At 34.1% G+C, this 21,214-nt stretch overlaps 1 protein-coding gene across 1 annotated transcript in view; it reads left to right on the top strand.

Moving 5' to 3' along the window:
• Cfap47 (cilia and flagella associated protein 47) overlaps positions 1–21,214 on the top strand; it is a 272,610-nt gene that overhangs the window by 118,068 nt on the left and 133,328 nt on the right. Inside the window, exons 34-40 of the mRNA XM_052731290.1 lie at positions 3,194–3,291; positions 3,555–3,671; positions 9,653–9,787; positions 13,516–13,631; positions 15,895–16,045; positions 17,715–17,803; positions 20,000–20,080. Of these exons, the coding sequence (XP_052587250.1) occupies positions 3,194–3,291; positions 3,555–3,671; positions 9,653–9,787; positions 13,516–13,631; positions 15,895–16,045; positions 17,715–17,803; positions 20,000–20,080 (787 nt within the window). The remainder of the gene's footprint in view (positions 1–3,193; positions 3,292–3,554; positions 3,672–9,652; positions 9,788–13,515; positions 13,632–15,894; positions 16,046–17,714; positions 17,804–19,999; positions 20,081–21,214) is intronic.

Raw genomic sequence — 21,214 nt, 5'->3', positions numbered from 1 at the left:
AATGTAGGCAATAGGAAAGATCACTGTAGGGCAAGATCCCATCCATGAATGGAGTCATTTTACAAAAGCCCAAATTCATTTGAAGGGAGATAAGCCTGGGCTGGGAATGTTTGTGAAAAAATTCCCTGTTCAAATGCAACTACCTAAAGATATATTTCCTCAGGATCACCATGAAAGGCTTACAGAGGCCTATGGCATTGTGGTCCAATGGAGGCAGCAAGCTACATCTCAAGTTGGCACAAAAATAAGCACTGTTTTCTTTGTTGTACTGTCTTGAAAATAATGAATGAGCTAAGACTGAAAGGGTTATTTAGTCTTGCTCCATGCTTTCAGAGAGCTACTGAGACTGAGCAATATGTAGCAGGGTTAGAGTGCTTGCAAGGAGGCCATGAGAAGACAGTATATGAAACTGTAAAGTCACCAGACACATGTTGGTGATGCTAGGAGCATAGGGTGTCGGCCAAGGAGTGGCCCAGAAGCAATATAGACTTCAGATGGCAGAAATGAAGTGGTGAGACCCCCTCAAACTTGTTGGATCCCAGTGGATTTTTATCATAAATTTGTGATGTCTTAAACAGAGCTGCAGGATTTGGTGGTTTTTTTTTTTTTTTTTTTTTGCTGGGTTTCAGTCTTGATTTGTTCTAATCATTCTTTGTTATGCCTCCTTCCTTCCTTTTAGAATTGGAATGTTTATTCCATGCCATTGTACATTAGGACTTTCTTTTTTGTGTGTTATAGAAACTCATATTTAAGTGATTGCTTGAGTCTCAGAAGAAACCTGACCATTACACTTTGTGTGTATTGTGTCTTTTAAAGACTGGATATTTTTAACATTGAACTGTATGTATTTTGTATTATGAGATAGTTATTAAACTATGATGTCAAAAAGTAGAAGATAATCGTTTAAATGTGATATGATTGGGTATCAAGTTAAGTGGTAGAGATGATGTTTGTTATTTATTATCAGATTGATGGAGCCTAAAATCAACTAGAAAAAAAGGCTGGGCATTCCTTTGAAGAATTATCTGGATTAGGTTAACTAAGGCCATAATCCCACATCTAGTATCACAATACCATGGGCTAGGATAAAAGGAAGAAATCATGCTGAGAACTAGTAGTCATTGTTCTCTACTTCCTGACTGTGGATGCAGTGTGACAAGCCACTGACTGTTTTAGCTTTTGTTCCCTTCTTGCCATGAAATCTGCCCAAAATTGCTTTTGTCAGGTATTTTGTTGCTACAGCTTGTCAGGGTTAGATTTCACTGAGGACTTTTGAGACATATAATGAGCTTGAAATAAATGCCAAACACTGACAGATAAACTCATTCACGAGAATTTGCTATCTGGTGAATGAAATTTATCCCCACCATTATCTAACTGGTCCATGGTGAGAGTCAATGGCTAGCAAGTTACAATTGCCAGATCAAATATATCACAGCTTCCAGTTCATAGAAAAATAAAAGCAAATTACTTTTCTTGAAAAACCTGGGTTACAAATTAAGAGAAGTACTTTTATCAGATACTATAAACACATACACACACAATGATAACTATGTGAAGTTCCTGAAATGTCAATTATCTTGATTTTGGAAGTCATTGCAGGAGGTGCCCATAAACCAAAATACCATATTCACTTAACATGAATATAATTTTATTTGTCAGTTATACTTCAAGCTGGAGAACTGAATATACTTGTTATCATTATTTGTTCTGTATTGGTTGAAGATTTCTGTTAATCTGCATTTCATAGAATAATTTTATAGGGTACTGAAGTTGTGGGTGAAAAAGTACCAAAGTTTTTGTAAAGTATATTGGACATCTGTGGTCCAAGAGAATACTAAGTGTTTCAAGTATAATCCAAATTTGATTTGTGAAATTAACATGAGCATGTCCAGAACATAGCCTTTGTCATTTCTTCTTCATGGGAAATAAGAATGAGAGAAGAAATTGGAGGTTATCTGATGCTTGCCATTATCCCATTTGATTTCAAATGAGAGGATATAAAAACTATAAAGAATCTGTGCCTTTTTGGAAAGTTTAAAAATAATGAAATATTGTGTTCAATAATAGCAATGAGTTCTGTCTAATCACTTCACCAAGATATATGCCTGGTACCCAGATACTTTCCCTTCTTCTTCCATTTTCAGTAGAGTAACCCCTTTGTAATTGAGACTTCTTTTTGGTACTCTTCTTACTCATATTATTTTTCATAGTCTAGTTTGATGTATTTAAGCCATAAATCTCCATCTTATAAATGTCCCACATGTTGAAGAATTTCTTCAACAAATAAACCTTTCTTAATACCATAGAATTTAAAGGAATAACATGTCTTTTGAGCCTCAGAACTAATGCATGTTGTTCATCACTGGCCAACCATTTGAACAAAGTAATAAAAAATAATATATATAAAAGGGTTTGGTGACATAAGTCTGAAATCTTAGCGCTTCAAAGGTAGAAGCAGTAGAGTCAGACTTCAAAGTCATCTTCCCATATAGGGATAATCCAAGGACACCTTGGGCTACATGAGGCTCCTTCAAAAAAAGGAGGAAGGATAAAGGAAGGAAAGGTGAACAATGTAAAATACCAGATTTCTGTTCTGTTAGTACATAAAATCATGTTTTTCAGAGTGGCTCACGTAGGAATAAGAGACATCTTGTAGTTGGTTTTAAGCCATATGGATATATTTCATAGTGCTTTAGTTTCATTTCTGTTGCTCTGATGAAATAATTTTACTAAAAGCAAATTAGAAGTAAAGAAAATATGCTGGGTTATAGTCCATCATTGTTTGGAAGTCAAGGCAGGAACTTCAAACACATACACACATTGCATCTGTATTAAAGTACTGAGAGAAATGAGTGCATGCATAATGTTTATGTTTTCTACTCAAACACCTTCCAGCACTCTGCCCAGAGAATGGTGTCTGCAATAGTTGGCCAGGTGTCCCCACTTCATTAGTGTAATTAGACAGTTCTGTATGCGCAGACATTCTCATAGCCAATTCACCAAACACACTCCCTTATTGAGACTACTCCCAGGTGACTAGTTGTGTCAGGTTGCCAGTAACTGTCATACTGAATATTCATGAAAATCGTACTTTTTAAATAAAGGCGTAGTTTTCTTTCTTCTTCAAATTGCTATAAGAATATCACAACAGTGTTAAAATATTGTTATTTTTTTCCTTTTTTCAAAATAGATGATGTTCCTTCCGAGAGATGGATAGTGAATTTTGACACAGACCTTTTTGATGGCCTTGTTTTTGCTACACAGCTGGCGGCATACTGCCCGTTTTTGGTAAGGGTTAGTTCATTGTCCAATGGTAGTTTCCTGTCTGAGGAAAGTTAGCAATTAAGAGTTGAAGTTTATTTCCTGCAAACTGCTTCCTTAAATGTCTTAATTCTGACTGAAATACATGAATGTTACTACCTAGCATTGCCTTTTTGTTTAGTCTTAAGTGCTGTGTGCAATATTCTGTTTCAGATGCTAAGATCCAAATGATCCTTACATTTATCTGTTTTACTATTCCTTTAATTAAAGCTCTTTGCTTTAACTTCCAGATTGAGTCTCATTTTGTAAATATGTACACACGACCAAAACGTCCCGAACAGTATTTGCACAATTGCTTGATTATTATAAATAGTCTTCGGGAAATTGGCTTTGATTTGAACATACAGGTGAGTATCTTTGTATCACAGATGATTTTCAGAGTTTATGAATTTCATTGCTTCATTTATTCATTTATAATATCCCTTTGTTAAAGTTGCTTGCATACCAAATTCATTTTACACCAGATCTGATATTTACATTCATTTTTATTGAGAGAGATATAAGAAGAAACTGTAAATACTATGTCAGGGAATTATTTTACAATGGTTGAATTTTTTTAAGATTTATTTATTTATTATGTAGACAGGAGAGGGTGTCAGATCTCATTACAGATGGTTGTGAGCTACCATGTGGGTGCTGGGAATTGAACTCAGAACCTCTGGAAGAGCAGTCAGTGCTCTTAACCTCTGAGCCATCTCTCCAGCCCCACAATGGTTGAATTTTTAGTAAAAAGCATAATATAACAGTGTTAACTATACAATTTTTATAGTTCCCACCAATTGTTAAACCTCCTCCATGAAAACATCCAGATAGAACATTTCAAAGATACAGAGATGGTTAAATCATACTCATATTTTCAAAGGTCGTATGAATTCCTAATGACCAAGATGCTTACAGAAGATGAACACTTGACTACTACAGGAAACATAGAAATTAGAATTAGATTTCAAGAGACAAGATATTCTTATAAGGAACCCAGGAAAAGTTAGTTTCAGGACAGCCAAGCTTAGGCAGTGAAGGAAACCATCAAAAACAGAAAGCCAGTGAAGATGTAACTGAAACAGCAGACCATGTTCCAGCCCAAGCAAGCAGCAGAACTTGGTGGTTTTGGCCACATAATTTAGGTTTTAGAGTCAGGGATAGAAGAAAGGGTTCAGGGAATATTCTTCTGTGACTATGGAAGGTCACCTAGTCCAGGTGTGTGGCAGGGGTTTTCCTGCGTGGAAACCCAGAAAGGCCATTGTGTGAAGCTGTGATGTTGAAGCCTGGATTGTCTTGGAGATCCAAAGATGTTAGAGATACCTGCTGAGGAAAGCTACTAATAGGAGTGGAAACAGCCCAAAAGAAAGAAGTATGTTGCAGTCATCAAAGCTGAAAGGAGGTGGAGATCTGATGAGCATTCTGACATCAGACATGAATATGCAAAATTTGGAATTTGCCCAGATGGTTTACCCTCTTACTTTGGTCCACTATTTCACTATGTTCCCTTCCATATGTTTTGGAATGGTAATATATATCCTGTTCCATTGTATGTTGGAAGTATGTGATCTGCTTTTTGATTTTTATTTTATACAGGATTACAGTTAAGAGATTGCATGAATCTCGGAAGAGATTTTGAACTTCAGACTTTTAAATAAGTTTGAGACTGTTATAGACTAAGGGGACTTTTGAAATTGTTCTGAGTGCATTTTTGCATTATGATATGGCTACAAGCTGATGGGGGATAGGTCGTGAAATGTGGTGCTTTGAATAGATATGGTCCCCATAGACTAGTTTGTTTGAATTCTTGGCTCATAGGGAATGGCATTATTAGGAGGTGTGGCCTTGTTGGAGTAGGTATGGCCTTGTTGGGGAATGTATGTCAGTGTGGGGGCAGGATTTGAGGTCTTATATGCTTCAGCTACATCCAGTGTGACAAACAGTTCACTTCCTGATGCCTGAGCATCAAAATATAGAACTTCTGCATCACCATGTTTGCCTATACACCACCTGCCATGAAGATAATGGTCTAAACCTCTGAACTGTAAGTTAGTCCCAATTAAATGTTTTCCCTTATAGGAGTTGCTGTGGTCACGCTGTCTCTTCACAGCAATAAAAACCTTAAGTAAGACAGTGCTTATACTAGTTCACATTTTGATACTATTAAATTAAGCCCTGGAGGTTGATATTAATGTTTATACTTCTTCATTATGTTTTTTGTTATAACTGAAAAATCTGCTGGACAAGTCATATCCTTTGGCAGAGTCCTACTATCTGATATGTGTGTGTATATTATATTTATACATGATTTATATAATATAAATAAATAAATATGATTTTTATTTAGACTAAGGTTGCTGTACTTGTTCAGTGTCAGGTAAGATGCATGCCAGAAGATAAATCTAATAAAATGTGTATAGGTTGTATGGAATTCAACAATTAATTATGGCACTAAGGATGAATTAATTAGGCTGATTTTGTCACTAAATTTTGGCTTGCTTTTTTGTTGTTATATATGTTACTCTTATCTCAGAAAATTGGTGAGCATAAAGTTATTTGGAAATAAGAAAATTCAGCATTTTTAGTAAGATAAAATCAAGCAGAAAAGTTCTAGAGCCAAATATTGAGAATTTAAGTAAAGTCATCCAGGTTCATTGTTCCTCAGCAATTTTTAGCGTGCTGACATTATTTCAAGCATACACACTAAGAATCATAATTTTTGCTGGTATTCTCACCTAAGACTTACACAATTAGACCTTCATTTAATCAACAACACCTCTTATTTTGCTTCTTTTTTTTTTTTTAAAAAAAATGATGAGTATTTTCCACTAGACCCATGGTTTATTTCTCATTGCATATCATGAAACAAAATTACTTCACAGACTTTTGGATAAGCCACTGCTAGATGAAAGAAATAGAATATTGGTTTTTATTGCTGTAAAGAGACATGATGACCATGACAACTCCTATAAAGGAAAACATTTAATTGGGCCTCGCTTACAGATTTAGAGGCTTAGTCCATTATCACAGAGGAAGGATATGGTGGCATGCAGGCAGACATGGTGCTGGTGAAGGAGCTTAGATTTCTACATCTCGATCCTCAGGTAGCAGGAGACTGTGTCCACACTGGGTATAGCGTGAACATATGAGACCCCAAAGCCCTCCCCCACAGTGACACACTTCTTCCAACAAGGCCATACCTACTCCAACAAGGCCATTCCTCCAATAGTGTTACTCCCTATGGGCCAAACATTCAACATTTGATTCTATGGGCCCATTCCTATTTAAAACATCACATTGACCAAATCACAATTTGTACTGATTGTGTACATGAAAGGGTGAAATAACTGTGGTAATAAACAGCATTAGTCTTTGTGGAGCTGCAAATATTTCACTGGAGACTTCTAAAACTGGTTGATGTGTTATATGAAAGCTTTTTATAACCCAAACATTGAGGCATTTAAAATTAATTATGAACAAAGACAGCATCAGATCTAGTTGCTGATCATGAACCTCAATCTGATGAAACCACTTGAGGTAGGCAAGAAAATAGCAATGTGTAAAACAACTTGGATTTTTTGTGACATTTTTTTGTCCTATTATTAAAAAAATCTTGTTAATGAGTCAGCCAATTTCTCATCACTATAATGAGATAATTGATCTAATTACAATGAGAAGGGTTTATTTAGACTCATGCTGCTGGAGGTTACAGTCTAAAATCATATGGTTCCTTCTTCTAGAAAGGACAGTATGTCATGGTGGGCACATTAGATAAAGCAAATGCTTATCCTTTTACCTGGGAGTCATAAGAAGAAGAGAACAAGATACTATAATCTCTTTTTAAAGTATGACCCCTTCCCATTTTCCCATGACCTTCCACAAATCTTTATTTTTTAAAGTTCTACCATTTTCCAGGAGTACCACGCAGGCAACCAAACCTAAGGACTTTTGTATTTCCATTGATATTGCTATTATTCTGGTCTCGTTTATGCAGGTATTTAGAGGACACACTTTTACAACAGACTTCTGCTATTCTGGCTATAGTAATCTTTTTGCCTTCTCTTTTGGTATGTTCCCTGAGCCATAGATACAGGAGCTGTGATGTAGATGTATGTGTTGGTACTGAGATCATCACGATTCCGTTTTTTAAATAATATCTTATTACATATATTTTCCCATTCACTTAAACATTTTCATTTACTAAATTGCTAGATTTCCATTCTCTTACATATGTGTCAAAGATTAATTTTTGAAATAATTTCCATATTTCCACCTATATATTTTAATGTTGTTAAAAGTGAAATAGGTTTTGAAAGACATTTGTTTATGCCAGACCTGAGTCTGGCGTGGAGCTCTCCTAATGTTCCTCTTTTCTCTAACGAATGTATCACTGCTCTTACTAGATAGCTCCATAAACATCAGATCACAGGGTTCCCTAATATGCATGCCAAGTTGAGACCTTTTTAAAATTTATCGTTTAAAAATTAATGTAAGAATTAAATTCTCTCATTTGTACCTTATATTATTAAATTCAAATATTTTTCTGTATTCATTTTCCATTACTATCACTATTGAAATTATATAAAAAAGTTCAACTTTGAGATCTTGGTGTATTTCCAAGTTTTCTCTCAATTATCCTCTTGGAGATAATTATGATCACAGCCTAGATTTAGATTACCCCAAATTCCATATTCCAATATGAAAGCATTTTTATGAAGTTTTATAGTCTTCAGAGCAAAGCAAGCCATAAACCAAGGCAAATTTCAAATGCATTGGTAGGTACATTAGATTGGCAGATAGAGTGAGATGGAGGAAAGTTTTCTGTAGGCCTAAGATGCCGTATAAGCTTTTCATTGGTGGGAGCAAGTGGTCTGCTAGGTTAACAAATTCTAAAAGGTTTCCATCCATTAGTCACAAGATGTTAGTTCTGACACAAAGGTTCATAAGGAACCTGGAGGTCAACTTAAGATAAGATAATTGGCCCCTGGACTTGCAACATTCCAATCTCTCCATAGTACTGACATTCTTTTCTAATTAGTCAACCAGTCTCTGCAGACACTGCTTCTTTTCAGGAATTTTCATTCACACCATACATCTTCATCCCTTCATTAGAAAGTATTCATAATTGATAAAAGAAGAACAACCTTTTTTTCCCTTCTAAAGAAAGAAAAGAGTATGAGGAAACTGGACTTCCTGATAACAATTGTTCTCTGAAAATGACCATCCAATTTCACTGTCTATTGCATAATATGTTAGATCAGACTCACACTGCCAGGATGGGTGCAGATCATTTTCGTTTGCGAACATGAGTTTGTGCTGAGTCACAGCAGATCTTTATCTCAATTTCAGTGAAAGTGCAGAGGGCCACATATACTGAACATGATTAAGTTACTAAACAAGAGTCTCTACCTCTTACCATTTCTAATAGTACTTTTCTATGAATAGTCTTTCATATAATTCTATCTTTTCCCTAGGAGAAATAGATGAAATTCTTCCTTATTCTCTTCCTGATTCTGTGACTGTTTATTATCCTCATTATACCTCTGTAATTTTGGACTTTTATTTCTGATCAGTTCAGAGAGAGCCATAACAAATTTCCCTTTTTATAACTACAGTTGCATTTTCTAAACAGTTGCTTTTGTTTCTTGTGGACAAAGTAGTTCTCCAATGGCTCTTACTCAGTCTGCCTGAATTTGTTGCTTCTTTCTTATTAGTACTTTTTCATCTATCAAGCCCATCTCCCTGGCATCTAGAACCATAGGTTTTGGTGTGTGTGTGTGTGTGTGTGTGTGTGTGTGTGTGTGTGTGTGTGTGTGTGTGTGTGTGTGTGTATGCTTCTTTATACCTTCACTATGAGTTAATTTTTTTCCTTTCTGATAGAATGTATGTCCCTCATACTAGACAAAACATACTTAAAGTCATAATACTCTATAAGATTAATTTCATGTGCCACTGTCTCCTATGGGCCTTCCTTGAAAGTCACTTGCTATGCTTAGTAATATATGTCATACTTGTCATATTTTTCACTGCATTATTTAGTATTTTAAATCAAAGGTGTCAGTTTATCCACATGAATCAGGATTTCTAAGATAGGATATTCTTCTGAGCTTTGGATCTCTTTTATGCAGTCTTTGAAGCTATGAAGTCAGCATTCTGATTATGTCTTAACTCATCCTTTAATATGTCAGATGCTTCCCATTAAGAATATTATTCTGTTTTTATATCTGTATTTTCTTTTCATTGCTTATTAGAAACACTTTGGAATATTTTGAAGTAATTCAGTAACTATTATACTTCATTTACTCTGTTTTATATGGATATCCTATATGTCTTTCTCCTGTAAACTTAGGCCATTGATATCTGTGATCCAAACCCAGTGTTGATGCTAATGCTCTGTGTCTACATGTATGAAAGGCTACCTACATACCTCCCCAAGAAGGTGGTGCCATTCCCTTGTACTCTGTATGATGTTGTGTTGGGACAGGTAAGAGGATCTTTGGAACCATCCCTACTAATCCTTGGAACCATCCCCACTAATCCATCTATAGTCCAAAATATTTAAAGGTCTTTCAATGGCTTTTATAAAGAAAATATAAGTTCTCTTATAAGTTTGAGAATCATAGAATGTTGAAAGCAGTAAATAACAGCAGTGTTCATTGGTAAAACACAGACTGCAGTCATTTTCTGTGGTTATTCACATGAAATTGAAGTTTGTGTTTAAACAAACTGATTATAAAGTTAAAAAGAACATTATAATGACAAATTGGTCAAAAACCTTTGTGTCACATATCTATTGTAAAATGCTGAAGCTGTTTGTCACCATTAAAATGTCAGTGCTAGCCATGGAAGTCCCGGAATTATAAAACATTAAAAGTTCATAATGAATCTGCTGTGGCCTTCAAAGTTTTCTTCTTAAAATGAAGTATTACTTAATTCTCTGAGATTTAAAATCATTTGGTATACTAGTACATGAATTATAAATACATACATGCATGCATATTTATTTATATAAGTACATACATATATTATAAAACAGAACACCAAAGTTTCTTGTTAAGTTATAAATGATATCTGTATGTTGTTAAACGATATGGGTCCTTAAATCCTTAGGGAAAACTAAAGACAGAAATTATTAGCATTAGTGCACTTATTCTGATAGATATCAAAATATCTATTAAACTAAGGTTAATTTTCTCCAAATCTTTACCATATTCTTTATGATTTACAGGAACTGTGAATGCTATTATCTTTTCACTATTGATTCAGAGTTATAATTTCCCGACTCTAACTTGGCCAATAATACCTTTTACCAAATTTCTCTCTTGTAGGTCTTCACTTTCCATAATATTCTTACATGTTATTAAAGAAACATATTCATGGCACTTGTTTAAAATTATAAGACAGAGTTATACAGGATTGGTTTAAAATGATAATCAAGACATTTTACAGGATTGTCATTGTAGGTATTTGAGACTAATTCTGATTATAAAAATAAAAAATAAAAATTTGTAATCAAGGAGAGAGAGGATGGTAAATGAATGAAGAGTTACTAAGAGGAAACACCAGAAGTGAAGGAAGATTCTGGCTAATCTATCTTACTAGGATTCTTGCGGGGAAAAGTAGCAAACATTTTCTGAGAAAGAGTAGAGGATAAGGATTGTGTTCTATTATAAAGGTTGATCAGATTTCAAAGGTAGAAGATTCTGGATAAAGTGAGTTATCAAGAATCTTCCTAAAATTGTGTTCTTGAGAACATGCTCAAAAATATAAGCCTGAGCTAAAACTGACCTCAAAAGGGATGGACTAGAATTCAATCAGGGAGACAATCCCCATCCTTCTTCTTTATGTTTTCATAGAGCTTGGAAAATCATATTTTCATAGAGCTTGGAAAATCATATTGATACTTGGGTAAGATAGCCAAAGATTAGGGATGCCTCTCCTAGCAAAATTTTCCAGAAGATAAAATAGATACCAGAGGAGAAATTTGTAGGCTTGCAATGAAATAAAAGTAATGAAATAAATACATTATGAGACTAGCAAGGCCAACAGACCAGGATGTGAACAATAACTCTGATTTCCCAGAGTCCTGTTCTGCTTGTACCTATCTTGTTTATTTTCTAATGCATATTTATTGCTTTGACAATTTACATGTATATATAATACATTCTTATGAATGTTTTCCCACTCCCTCTTTGATCTCCCTCTAACTCTCTCAACCTTCTAATATCCCTAGCAGTCCTCCCAAGATTGATGAGCTTTGCTTTAGTTTTGTGGCCATTTTAGTTTAAACAGGGTTATCTTTGTGAACATTGATTTGGAACTATCCACTGGGGAATCACCAGTGGGTACACAATTAAAGACAATGACTCCCTTTTCCCTGACTCTGTCTATCAGTAGCAAATAATTCAGTAGTAAGGGGTAGGTCCTCTTGAACCTCTCCTCCATTCTTGTGGCAGACTCAGTGCAGGCATCAGCAAGTGCTGCCAGTTATGATCACACAGACTGTGTCTTGTTCAGAATATGGCACTTCCCAGTTCTTCTCCATGCCTGCAAGCTCTTACATTCTTTTCAGTCTCCTCTTCTTTAAGATTCCTGAGACTTGCCAGGCGGTGGTGGCGCACGCCTTTAATCCCAGCACTCGGGAGGCAGAGCCAGGCGGATCTCTGTGAGTTTGAGGCCAGCCTGGACTACCAAGTGAGTTCCAGGAAAGGCGCAAAGCTACACAGAGAATCCCTGTCTCGAAAAACCAAAAAAAAAAAAAAAAAAAAAAAAAAGATTCCTGAGACTTATGATGTTTTGTTAGAGTTGTATACTCATCCATCACTTATTCTCAGCTCTTTGTGCAGTATTGCATCCCTGCCTTCAGTCTTCCCTGGCACAAGTAGATTAGACTGTTTATACCTTTTCACTCACCACCATCATAGTAACTGGAAGTATGATAGCTAGCCAATAAGCAGAAAATTTATTCTTTTTAGTGAAATGAGTAAAAAAGCTATGTTTCTCCCAAGAAAACATGCATATTGATAGCAAAAAACAAAAACAAACAAACAAAAAAACCCTGCCCTCTTCAATCTCAGGTCAACCAAAGAAGAATTAATGAACTCTGTTTCATTATTTGCCGTCTGCCTTTGTAGTCACCTTAAGGTGGTCCAGTGTAGGCCAAATGGCAGCTTCAATGTTTGGAATACGAGATTGCTAACTTTCTTCATCAAAGTTACCTGGCAGATGAGCCATCTCTTTAGATTTTGTTAGCTTTAGGCCCATAATGAATAGCTATTATACCTATTATAGGTATTCCATGACATCAGTTTTCTCTTTAGCTAACTTAAAGTTCTCATCATTGGTTCATCTTTAACCTAGAAGTTAAAAGCCCCAAGCTGTTCTTCTGCCTCACTTTTCACTATACTGTGACAAATAGTTTGAGGGTTGCCTGCTGGAAGGTTAGCATTTGAAAGCTTCATGCTGTTCTTTTTTTTAATTGTTATTTTTTGAGATTCTGTTTGTTCCCTCTTCCAAGTCTCCAACTCCTTACCCCGTGTTTCTATATTATTTTCTTGGCTTTCTATCATATTTGCATATACTTTATTTTAACATTTTAAATAAATATACCCCCTAATAGTAAAGTAACTGTCCTCTTCCTTCTCTTCTTCCTCTTCCTTTTCTACTTCTTTTTTAATACTCTCCATGTTTCTAGTTCAGATAATACCTAGTTAAACTCCTTTTAGACCAGGACACAGTCATTTCTATCCTGGATATGTCTTCAAACTTAAACTCCTTAGAAAATGTTCTTCACTGATCTGAAAAATTTTCCTTTTATGGAAACTTTTACTCCCAAATAAAAATTAAATCTAAGTTGTTAGTTTTAGGACTTTGAATTGCCATATAAAATATTAGAAGATCCTTCTTCAATCTGATAAATCACAAAGATAGATAGAAGTACTATCATTAAAGAACAAGTCTGTAGTTTAGAAGGTGATTCATTTCATCACTAGGGAGGCTGAAACTGAAAGAGAATAATTTCCAGAGCCTGGGCTATGTAGCAAGGCCCTGTCCAACACATACGCAAAGTCTAATATTGTTTTATTTCTTCCAGTTAATATAGTATATATTAAGCTGAGTACGTTTATGTGCTGAATGTCTAACTTTCTGTGTTAAAACTAAGAAATGATATTAGTTTCAATCTTCTTTGTACCATCTTCTCTGTCTACATAGATATTAGTCAAAAATCCAAGCTTGAAAAATTTAGTGTATACGGCTACAATTGTTGGAAGAGATGCTGCTGACTTCTGTCTCGCCCAGACAGGGAATGTTGTAACAATTTCCCCAAAGTGAGTGTTTCAAAAATATTCTAACTTATTGAACTTGTCAAACCTAAGCATTTAATATATATAGTAATTATTAAGATTTGACTTCAATTTCTCTAAATTGATAGGTACATTAGAAAGAGTTTTCACTCAGAAATAACATATTTATGTTTCTGAGATTCCTCTTTAAGTTTGTCAAAATATTTCTAACAATACAAAGCAGCTAATTTTATGCATGTATTTAATTAATTTTAGTTTAATTTGTGTGTATATGGGCCATCATGTTAACATTATAAATTCTTTTTTTATATAGCACAAGTCTGGTTCATGACGGAAATGCAACTAGTGTATACTAACATTATATAAAATTTTATAATATACATGTTACATTGTATATAGTTTCTGATTATTATAGCAAGATAGGTTCATGATTGAAATTTAGAAGTGATGGAAGAATGAAGAAGAAAATGAGTAAAAGTTTTAAAATTCTGCTTCCAAAAAGCACTGATGTAACTATATTTCTTTATCCACTCATAGTTATTGTGCCTGTATAGATTGTCGATTGTAGATAAATATCTAGGTGGATATATATATATATATATATATATATATATATATATATATATATCCACATGATTCTAATTATGACATATAAAGGAATACGTGATTCCTTTTTTCAAATCTTTTCAGTGATGTTTTATACTCATCCATGCACTATAGTATGGATAGTTCAGGAGATTAAGAATTATATACTTTATCTAATTACTGTGTCTCATAAGCCTAAAACAGTTCCTGACTCACTAAAGATTATTTATAAATACAAATTGAATGAGTAAATTGAACTAATGGACTGACTATAAGCATTATATAGAAAATCCTTAATTCAACATGGTATTCTTGCACCAAATTTGAGCTTCTACACCCCAGAAATGACTCCAATATGAACAGCTTTTAATTTTTTGATGAAATTCCAGCCTGTGAGTCTTATATAATAGTCCATTTGCACAAAATTTAGATTAGTGTGGACATATCTGAATAAAAGTCCTCCTGTTGTATGTGGGCTGTGATTTTTCCCTACAAAATATAGTTTGTGTATTTCTTATGATTTGTAAATGCAATCTCTAACTTTTTCTTTGCTTCTACCTCATCTCAACCATTAATCAGCGGTTCAACAGACTATAGCAATTAGGCCAAGGTTTGACAGCAAGGGAAACTATTCCTATGTTCATTATCAACATTTTTACCTTAAGAGAGTTTATAATAAGTGCTAATGTGCAGGACAAAATAACTGAGCATTATATATAATGCTAATTATTCTAAAAGCCAGAGTAAAAGTCAGTGGTAAAGTATCCCTGGTATTTATTACTTGTATTCAGTTGTGAAGACCCAGCTTATTTTTAATTCAAAGTCCATTACTTACATGAAAAGAGAAAAGCATAAAGTGCTACCTATCTACCTTGTACAAGAGAAAACCAGAAGAGAACAAAATTGACTGCATGATAGATGGGAAGAGGCAATTTCATAGTACTCTGCTACTGTTTCAAATCCTGTAACTATTCTAAAGAGCATGAGTTAGCAAGTCTCCTAGCTGTTCACAACCCATGAGACTGGGATAGCTTCCAAGAAATGTTCTTGTGCTTCGTAAGCCTTTTGTTTCAAAAGGTTCTGCGTGCTTCCTTTCAAGGCTTATAGCAGAGCACTTAAGCTGTCAAAATGTGACCCTGTGTCAGCATTTTTCTATAAACGGGTGAATAGTATCTTGTCCACAGCTGTAGACTCTGCAGTTAGACTACATGTTATACTATATATGACATGTTAAAAAAGAAAACACCTGGATACAGTTTTTTAATTTCATCTTTTAATTGATTTTTTTGTCAAATAACTGACATATTACTTCTATTTAACATTATCAGATTGTATTTTCCAAACTTTGCCTGAGGTATTATTTTAATTCAGTAATTTTTGTTAAATGTTTTTTGTTCACTCCATATAACCAAGAACAAGTACAGGACATGACTAGGAGTTTACAGACAAAAATGTACTCATAACTTCATACAAAATATATATGGTTTCATATTGTTCCCTGCTAGAAGATCCAATATATAATATATTATACATATACTTGATAGTTAAATGTAGATTATACAGATGACTTCATGCTTGAATGTTGTTTAATTTTTCATAAAAGTGGATACCGTGCAGGTACTAAACTTGATCTGTACCTAATATATATTTAATTGTCTTTTATTTCAGTAAAGTGTTTTCTCTTTTATTTTTTATTAAACAGAAAACAAATTGTCCTCGTTGTGAAATTTTTAAGTCGTTTCCTCCATCCTGCTGAAGCTACACTATTATTAATTTCAAAACCCAAGGGTGGAGTAGGAGGCAGTACGATGGCTTTTGCTCTGAAAGGAGAAGTACTAAATTTTAAAGCAATTGTGAGTAAACAGAACTTATTTTGTATGCTTTTTCTCCTGTTCCCCAGCCCCCCGTAATGTCCCACCATGATTATTCTTGCCTGTTTGTCTTGGTTCAGCTCTTAGTCCTTTAGGTCATCTATTATGTGCCATCCAGCTTTGTAATTTAAGGTTGTGGGGTGAGGGCACTGAAAGTTTGGAGTTGATTCAACAAACATTTTGCTGCTACGGACATTTATCAACTTTTAATATAACTTTTAATTTTTATATATTTGTGTGTGTGTGTGTGTGTGTGTATGTGGTGCATGCACATACACATGCGGATGCTTGCACATCTATGTTAACATGTGTGCCACAGCATGATGGAAGTCAGAGGACAGCTTGCAAGAGGTAGTTTTCTCCTATGTGGCACTTGCTACCTACATACCTCCTCAATAAATGGTTAAAAAGCTTGGCAGCAAGCACCTTTACATGCTCAATCATCTTTCTAACTGGGCATTCATCAGTTTAACTTGTGTGTTCTCTAGAGTCAATCCATTATGAGGTTCATGCTAATACTACATTTATTGAAGGATTATGTTGTTCTTGACTGAATTCTTGTTCATATCTCAAAATACGGGGAAGAAATACATTGGAATACTTTTATAGACATCTTGTTTAAATATTACTTGCTGCCATGGATAAATGGTAAAGACAAGCAAATTTGTTATTGCCAGGTTTCTGTGTATATTATCAAAAAACAAAACAAAACTTTTGAGTGTGCACGGCCAAAGTATGAAGTACAAAGAATGACTCAAAGTATTAATTGGTAGTCACATATTAGAAAAGAGCACCAAGATGCTCACATGGACAGACTGACTTACTAGGAATGATACTAGACTATGATACATTGTTTTTTTACAGTTTCCTCTTTAATAATGAACACTTCACATCTCTCAATTCTTTCACATATTCTCTCAAACAATGTATTACTTTGTCACGTGCAGTTCAGTGGGATGGTTGATTTTATCCCATCATTAACTTCATTAAGGGAGAGAAAGCCTGAAAACTAAATGCCTGAATGCTGTGCAGCTCTGATTACAGCCTCCTCTTCCCACTCAGGTCAAAAAGAAGTAGATTACATTATAATGGAGAAAGTATTGAAGACAGAGTCATGACTGTTCATAATTGTAAAATTTCTAGAAATTTTTCTATACAGAATGAATTTGATTTTTTTTATTTTATAACTGTACTTTTATCATAAGCATGTCATTATAACCACCGCAATATGAACATAAACAAGCTAGAATTCATATGTAGTTCACAAAGATACACATATATACTTTTTGTCTTAGGTGATAGATACAAATATTTTTATATATTTATATATATATATATATAAAACTTACAGATAGAAATCATGTCTGATTTTTTCTGAAATCATTATTCATTTATGAAATCAGTTTGAAGGAGATCAATTTAAGAGACATTCAACGCAAATATTTTAATTATTAGCATATTATTATGGATAAGTATAAGATAAATACATTTTACTTCATGTGAATTTTAATAGTAAAATATTTTGGGGGGAAATAATTTTATTAATTATTGTTATAATCCAGTGGACAGTAGATTTTTGAGGTTGCATTTAATAATTAAAGATATTCTGGGTTTTGACATTATTATTTGTTGTGACTTTTTTTTACTTTAGGATATTCTAAAATGCAAATCTCCATGTTATCAATGGAAAGAAGTCACTGTGAATGTTAAAAATCCCTTTTCAATGGGTGGAGATTTTCGGTAAGTTGCTGTTTTAATGTAAATTTCTTGTAGTTCACCATCTATAGTCAACATGATTCTTTTGAGGAGAAATTGCATGTGTTTGTATTTTTTGTATTCCTGTGAACTGTGACATCCAGTGCCAGACAAAATCCTGGCACAGAGATGAAGTAGAACTGGACACAAAGCCTCATCTCTAACCAAGATTCTATTTGTAGCTGATATCTGCTGAGAAAAAGAAAATCAGTTTCCTTCTAAAATAGATCAAATCTAGAAATTAGACGCATGTAATATACGCATTAGGACAGAAAGTGTCAATAGAATATAAAATGCTTTGTGTTTTACATTTGATAACTTATTAATATTTGGTGATTTGAAACACTCTGTCTTCAGGCTTTTAAAAATTTATTATCAATAATGATTGATTAAACAAAATTTATTTTACTGAAATAGTTATTTGTGAATTTATCATTTCCATATCTATATAAATTCAAATTTACTATTGAGCTCTTCAGCAAATTTCTCATATCTGTTTTCATCTCCAACTGCAGAATATCTTCCTGGTTCTTTTTTATAGTCTTTTTTGATGTTCCATATTGAATGCTACATTAGCCTCATACTTTCTTTTACTTCTTTAGTACATTCTGTAGTTCTTTGAAGGCATGTGTAATAATTAGTTTGAATTTGTTTCCTGGTAAATATGATATCTGGGTCACAGACATTTTCAGTCATCTGTTTCTTGTTTCTTTACATTTTTCATATTTTTCTCTTTTTTATTTACTGTCTTTAAAAATTTTCATATAACATATTTTGATTATATACTTTTCCTCTCCCCTAACTTCTAGATCCTTCCTACCATCCCAACTTTATGCCCCCCGAAAAAAAACAAAAATGTATATCAAATAATTAAAAAATATAAAACCAAAACAAAAAAATACAGAAAGTGCACAAAAATCACAGAGTTGTGTTGGCCAACTATTCGTGAGCATGAGACATATACTGGAGTGTGGTCTATATATCTAGTGTCACTCCAAGGGAGGAAACTGATTTTCCTTTTTTCAGCAGATATCAGCTACAAATAGTATCTTGGTTAGAGATGGGGCTTTGTGTTCAGTTCTGCTTCATCTCTGTGCCTGGATTTTGTCTGGCTGGGACTTTTGCAGGCATTGATGTCACAGTCTCTGTGTGTTTCCATATGTATCCTTCCTGTTGCATTTGGAAGACATTGTTTCTTTAGAGTCATCTGCAACCTCTGGCTCTTGCAATTTTTCTTCCTCCTCTTACACATAGATCCCTGCAACTTGTTCAACACATCCTACTTAGGGATGAGTGCTCCAGAGTCTCTCACTCTACACATCACCTAGTTGTGGGCCTCTGTGTTAATTTCCATCTTTTGCAAAAAGAAACTTCTCTGGTAAAAGGTGAACAATACCCTGATCTATGGGTATAGTAATATATCATTAGGAGTCATTTTATTGTTACTATTACTGCAGACTAATAGTAGTAGGTTTTTTTCTAGGTCCATGACCTGTCTAGTCTCAGGTTCTTGGCTATGTTAACAGTATCAGGTATGGCTTCTATCTTATGGAATGGGCCTTAAATTCAACCAAATAGTGTTTAGTTACTCCTCTAATAATTGTTTTACTACTGTAATGGGATTTGTAGCTGGGTGATAGGGATGGTTTTTTTTCCCTTGAGTAGCATGCATAGTACCTTCCAGCTCCATGAACTCCCAAGTCAGTAGGGGTGAAGCTTCTAGTTAGCATAAGGTTGATGTCTTCAATGTCATAAGTAATTTGTATCTTTAGAAAAAGAGCCTTTTGTTGGGTGATAGAGGGTAACCAGTAACATTGGCAAAAGTCTATAATGTTTGGCAGACTGATCGATGACACTTTAGCCAATGACTCAACAAGATGTTTATGTTTCATAGTTTCTATGTGTTATGCTCATTTTGAATACTAGTTCTATCTCCCCTAGGCCTGTTTATTTGTATTTTATTTTAATTTTATTTTCTATATAAATATTTCACATGTTTCTGTTTGAGGTCTTTCCCTTTTCCCTAATATATCCTTTGAGTTGCAGAATGAGCGAGCACATATATACACTCTGTGAAAATAGGTTATAGATGATGAGAAAAAATGAAAGGGAACCGTGGTTTGTTGTTATCTGAATTTTTTACATTACAGTTGGAAATAATTCTTTCTATATTTATTTCAGTGTTATTCTTGTGGAATCCACAACACTTATGTACTTGCCATCACAAATAACTTCATCTTCCAAAGCTACTGTGATCCCAGAGTAAGCAGCTTTGATTTTATACTTATACTGAGGAAGTGGGAGAGTTCCTAGGCCAGATGGCCTACCTATTCTTCTGGCTGACATGGCCTGCATTTGAATAGGGGATCTAATGTTAGTTTTTAAGGATGACACACAAGTATGCTTTAAAACATTTGATACAATAATTATGTATTTTTATATTTTTCAGTTTCTTGCTTGAATAAGAGACTCTTTGTGATAATAGATTTTGCTTAAATGGCTGTAATATATTCTTTTCATATTAACAGTGAAAACTTATATTTTAGAGTTGTAGTATCTGAACATAAAAACCCAACATCATAAAAAAAAACATTCATGAATGAGAAAATTTAGTTACTTACATGATTTGAAATACAACATAGGAATTTTTGTATCACAAAGTTGTCATGTTTCATTGTTTTCTTGTCCTTTTGGTTGGGAGCCTTAGCCTTTAATGCCTGAGCCATCTCTCCAGCCCTTGTGTATCTTTTAACATGCATAATTTGATCAAAGCTCTTGACTGCAAAGTTACCAGTAAGGACACAATATTTTCTAATGTATCCTTCCTTAATATAAAAAAAATGAAATTAGCATGTATACAATAGTTAATGAAATTATTTTTTTCTACAAAGGGTATTTTGAAAGTACCCACCAAAATAATGATCCACTCACCAAGAAGCACAACCAAAGGAAATGTGTCTACCATATTTCTAAAAGTTTTGGATTATTCTGTTTCATGTATTTGCTTTTTGTTTAATATATCTCCTTAGTTCTTTTTCTAAGTCTTCTCTGATGAAAAAAGTGAAAAGAGTATTTTTTAAAATTTTTTTTGGAGACACGTTTCTCTGTGTAGCTTTGGAGCCTTTCCTGGAACTTACTCTGTAGCCCAGGCTGGCCTTGAACTCATAGAGATCCACCTGCCTCTGCCTCCCGAGTGCTGGAATTAAAGGCGTGGACCACCACCACTTGGTGAAAAGAGTATTTTTTAAACAAATTTCCAGACACAAAGAAAATGTTATGAAATGAATTTAAAATCATGAGCAGAATGAAAGTATGATGTAGTAGGCCTAAAATTTATAAAAGTTAATATAGCCTACCATGTAAGTATGTTGACTCATGTAAATATGTTGTTTCAGT

Source organism: Peromyscus californicus, unplaced genomic scaffold, assembly GCF_007827085.1.
Source record: "Peromyscus californicus insignis strain IS unplaced genomic scaffold, ASM782708v3 Scaffold_10__1_contigs__length_136768540, whole genome shotgun sequence".
Taxonomy (NCBI): domain Eukaryota; kingdom Metazoa; phylum Chordata; class Mammalia; order Rodentia; family Cricetidae; genus Peromyscus; species Peromyscus californicus.
Note: the sequence above shows the minus strand (reverse complement) of the source record. Positions and strands in the feature narration are given on the sequence as shown.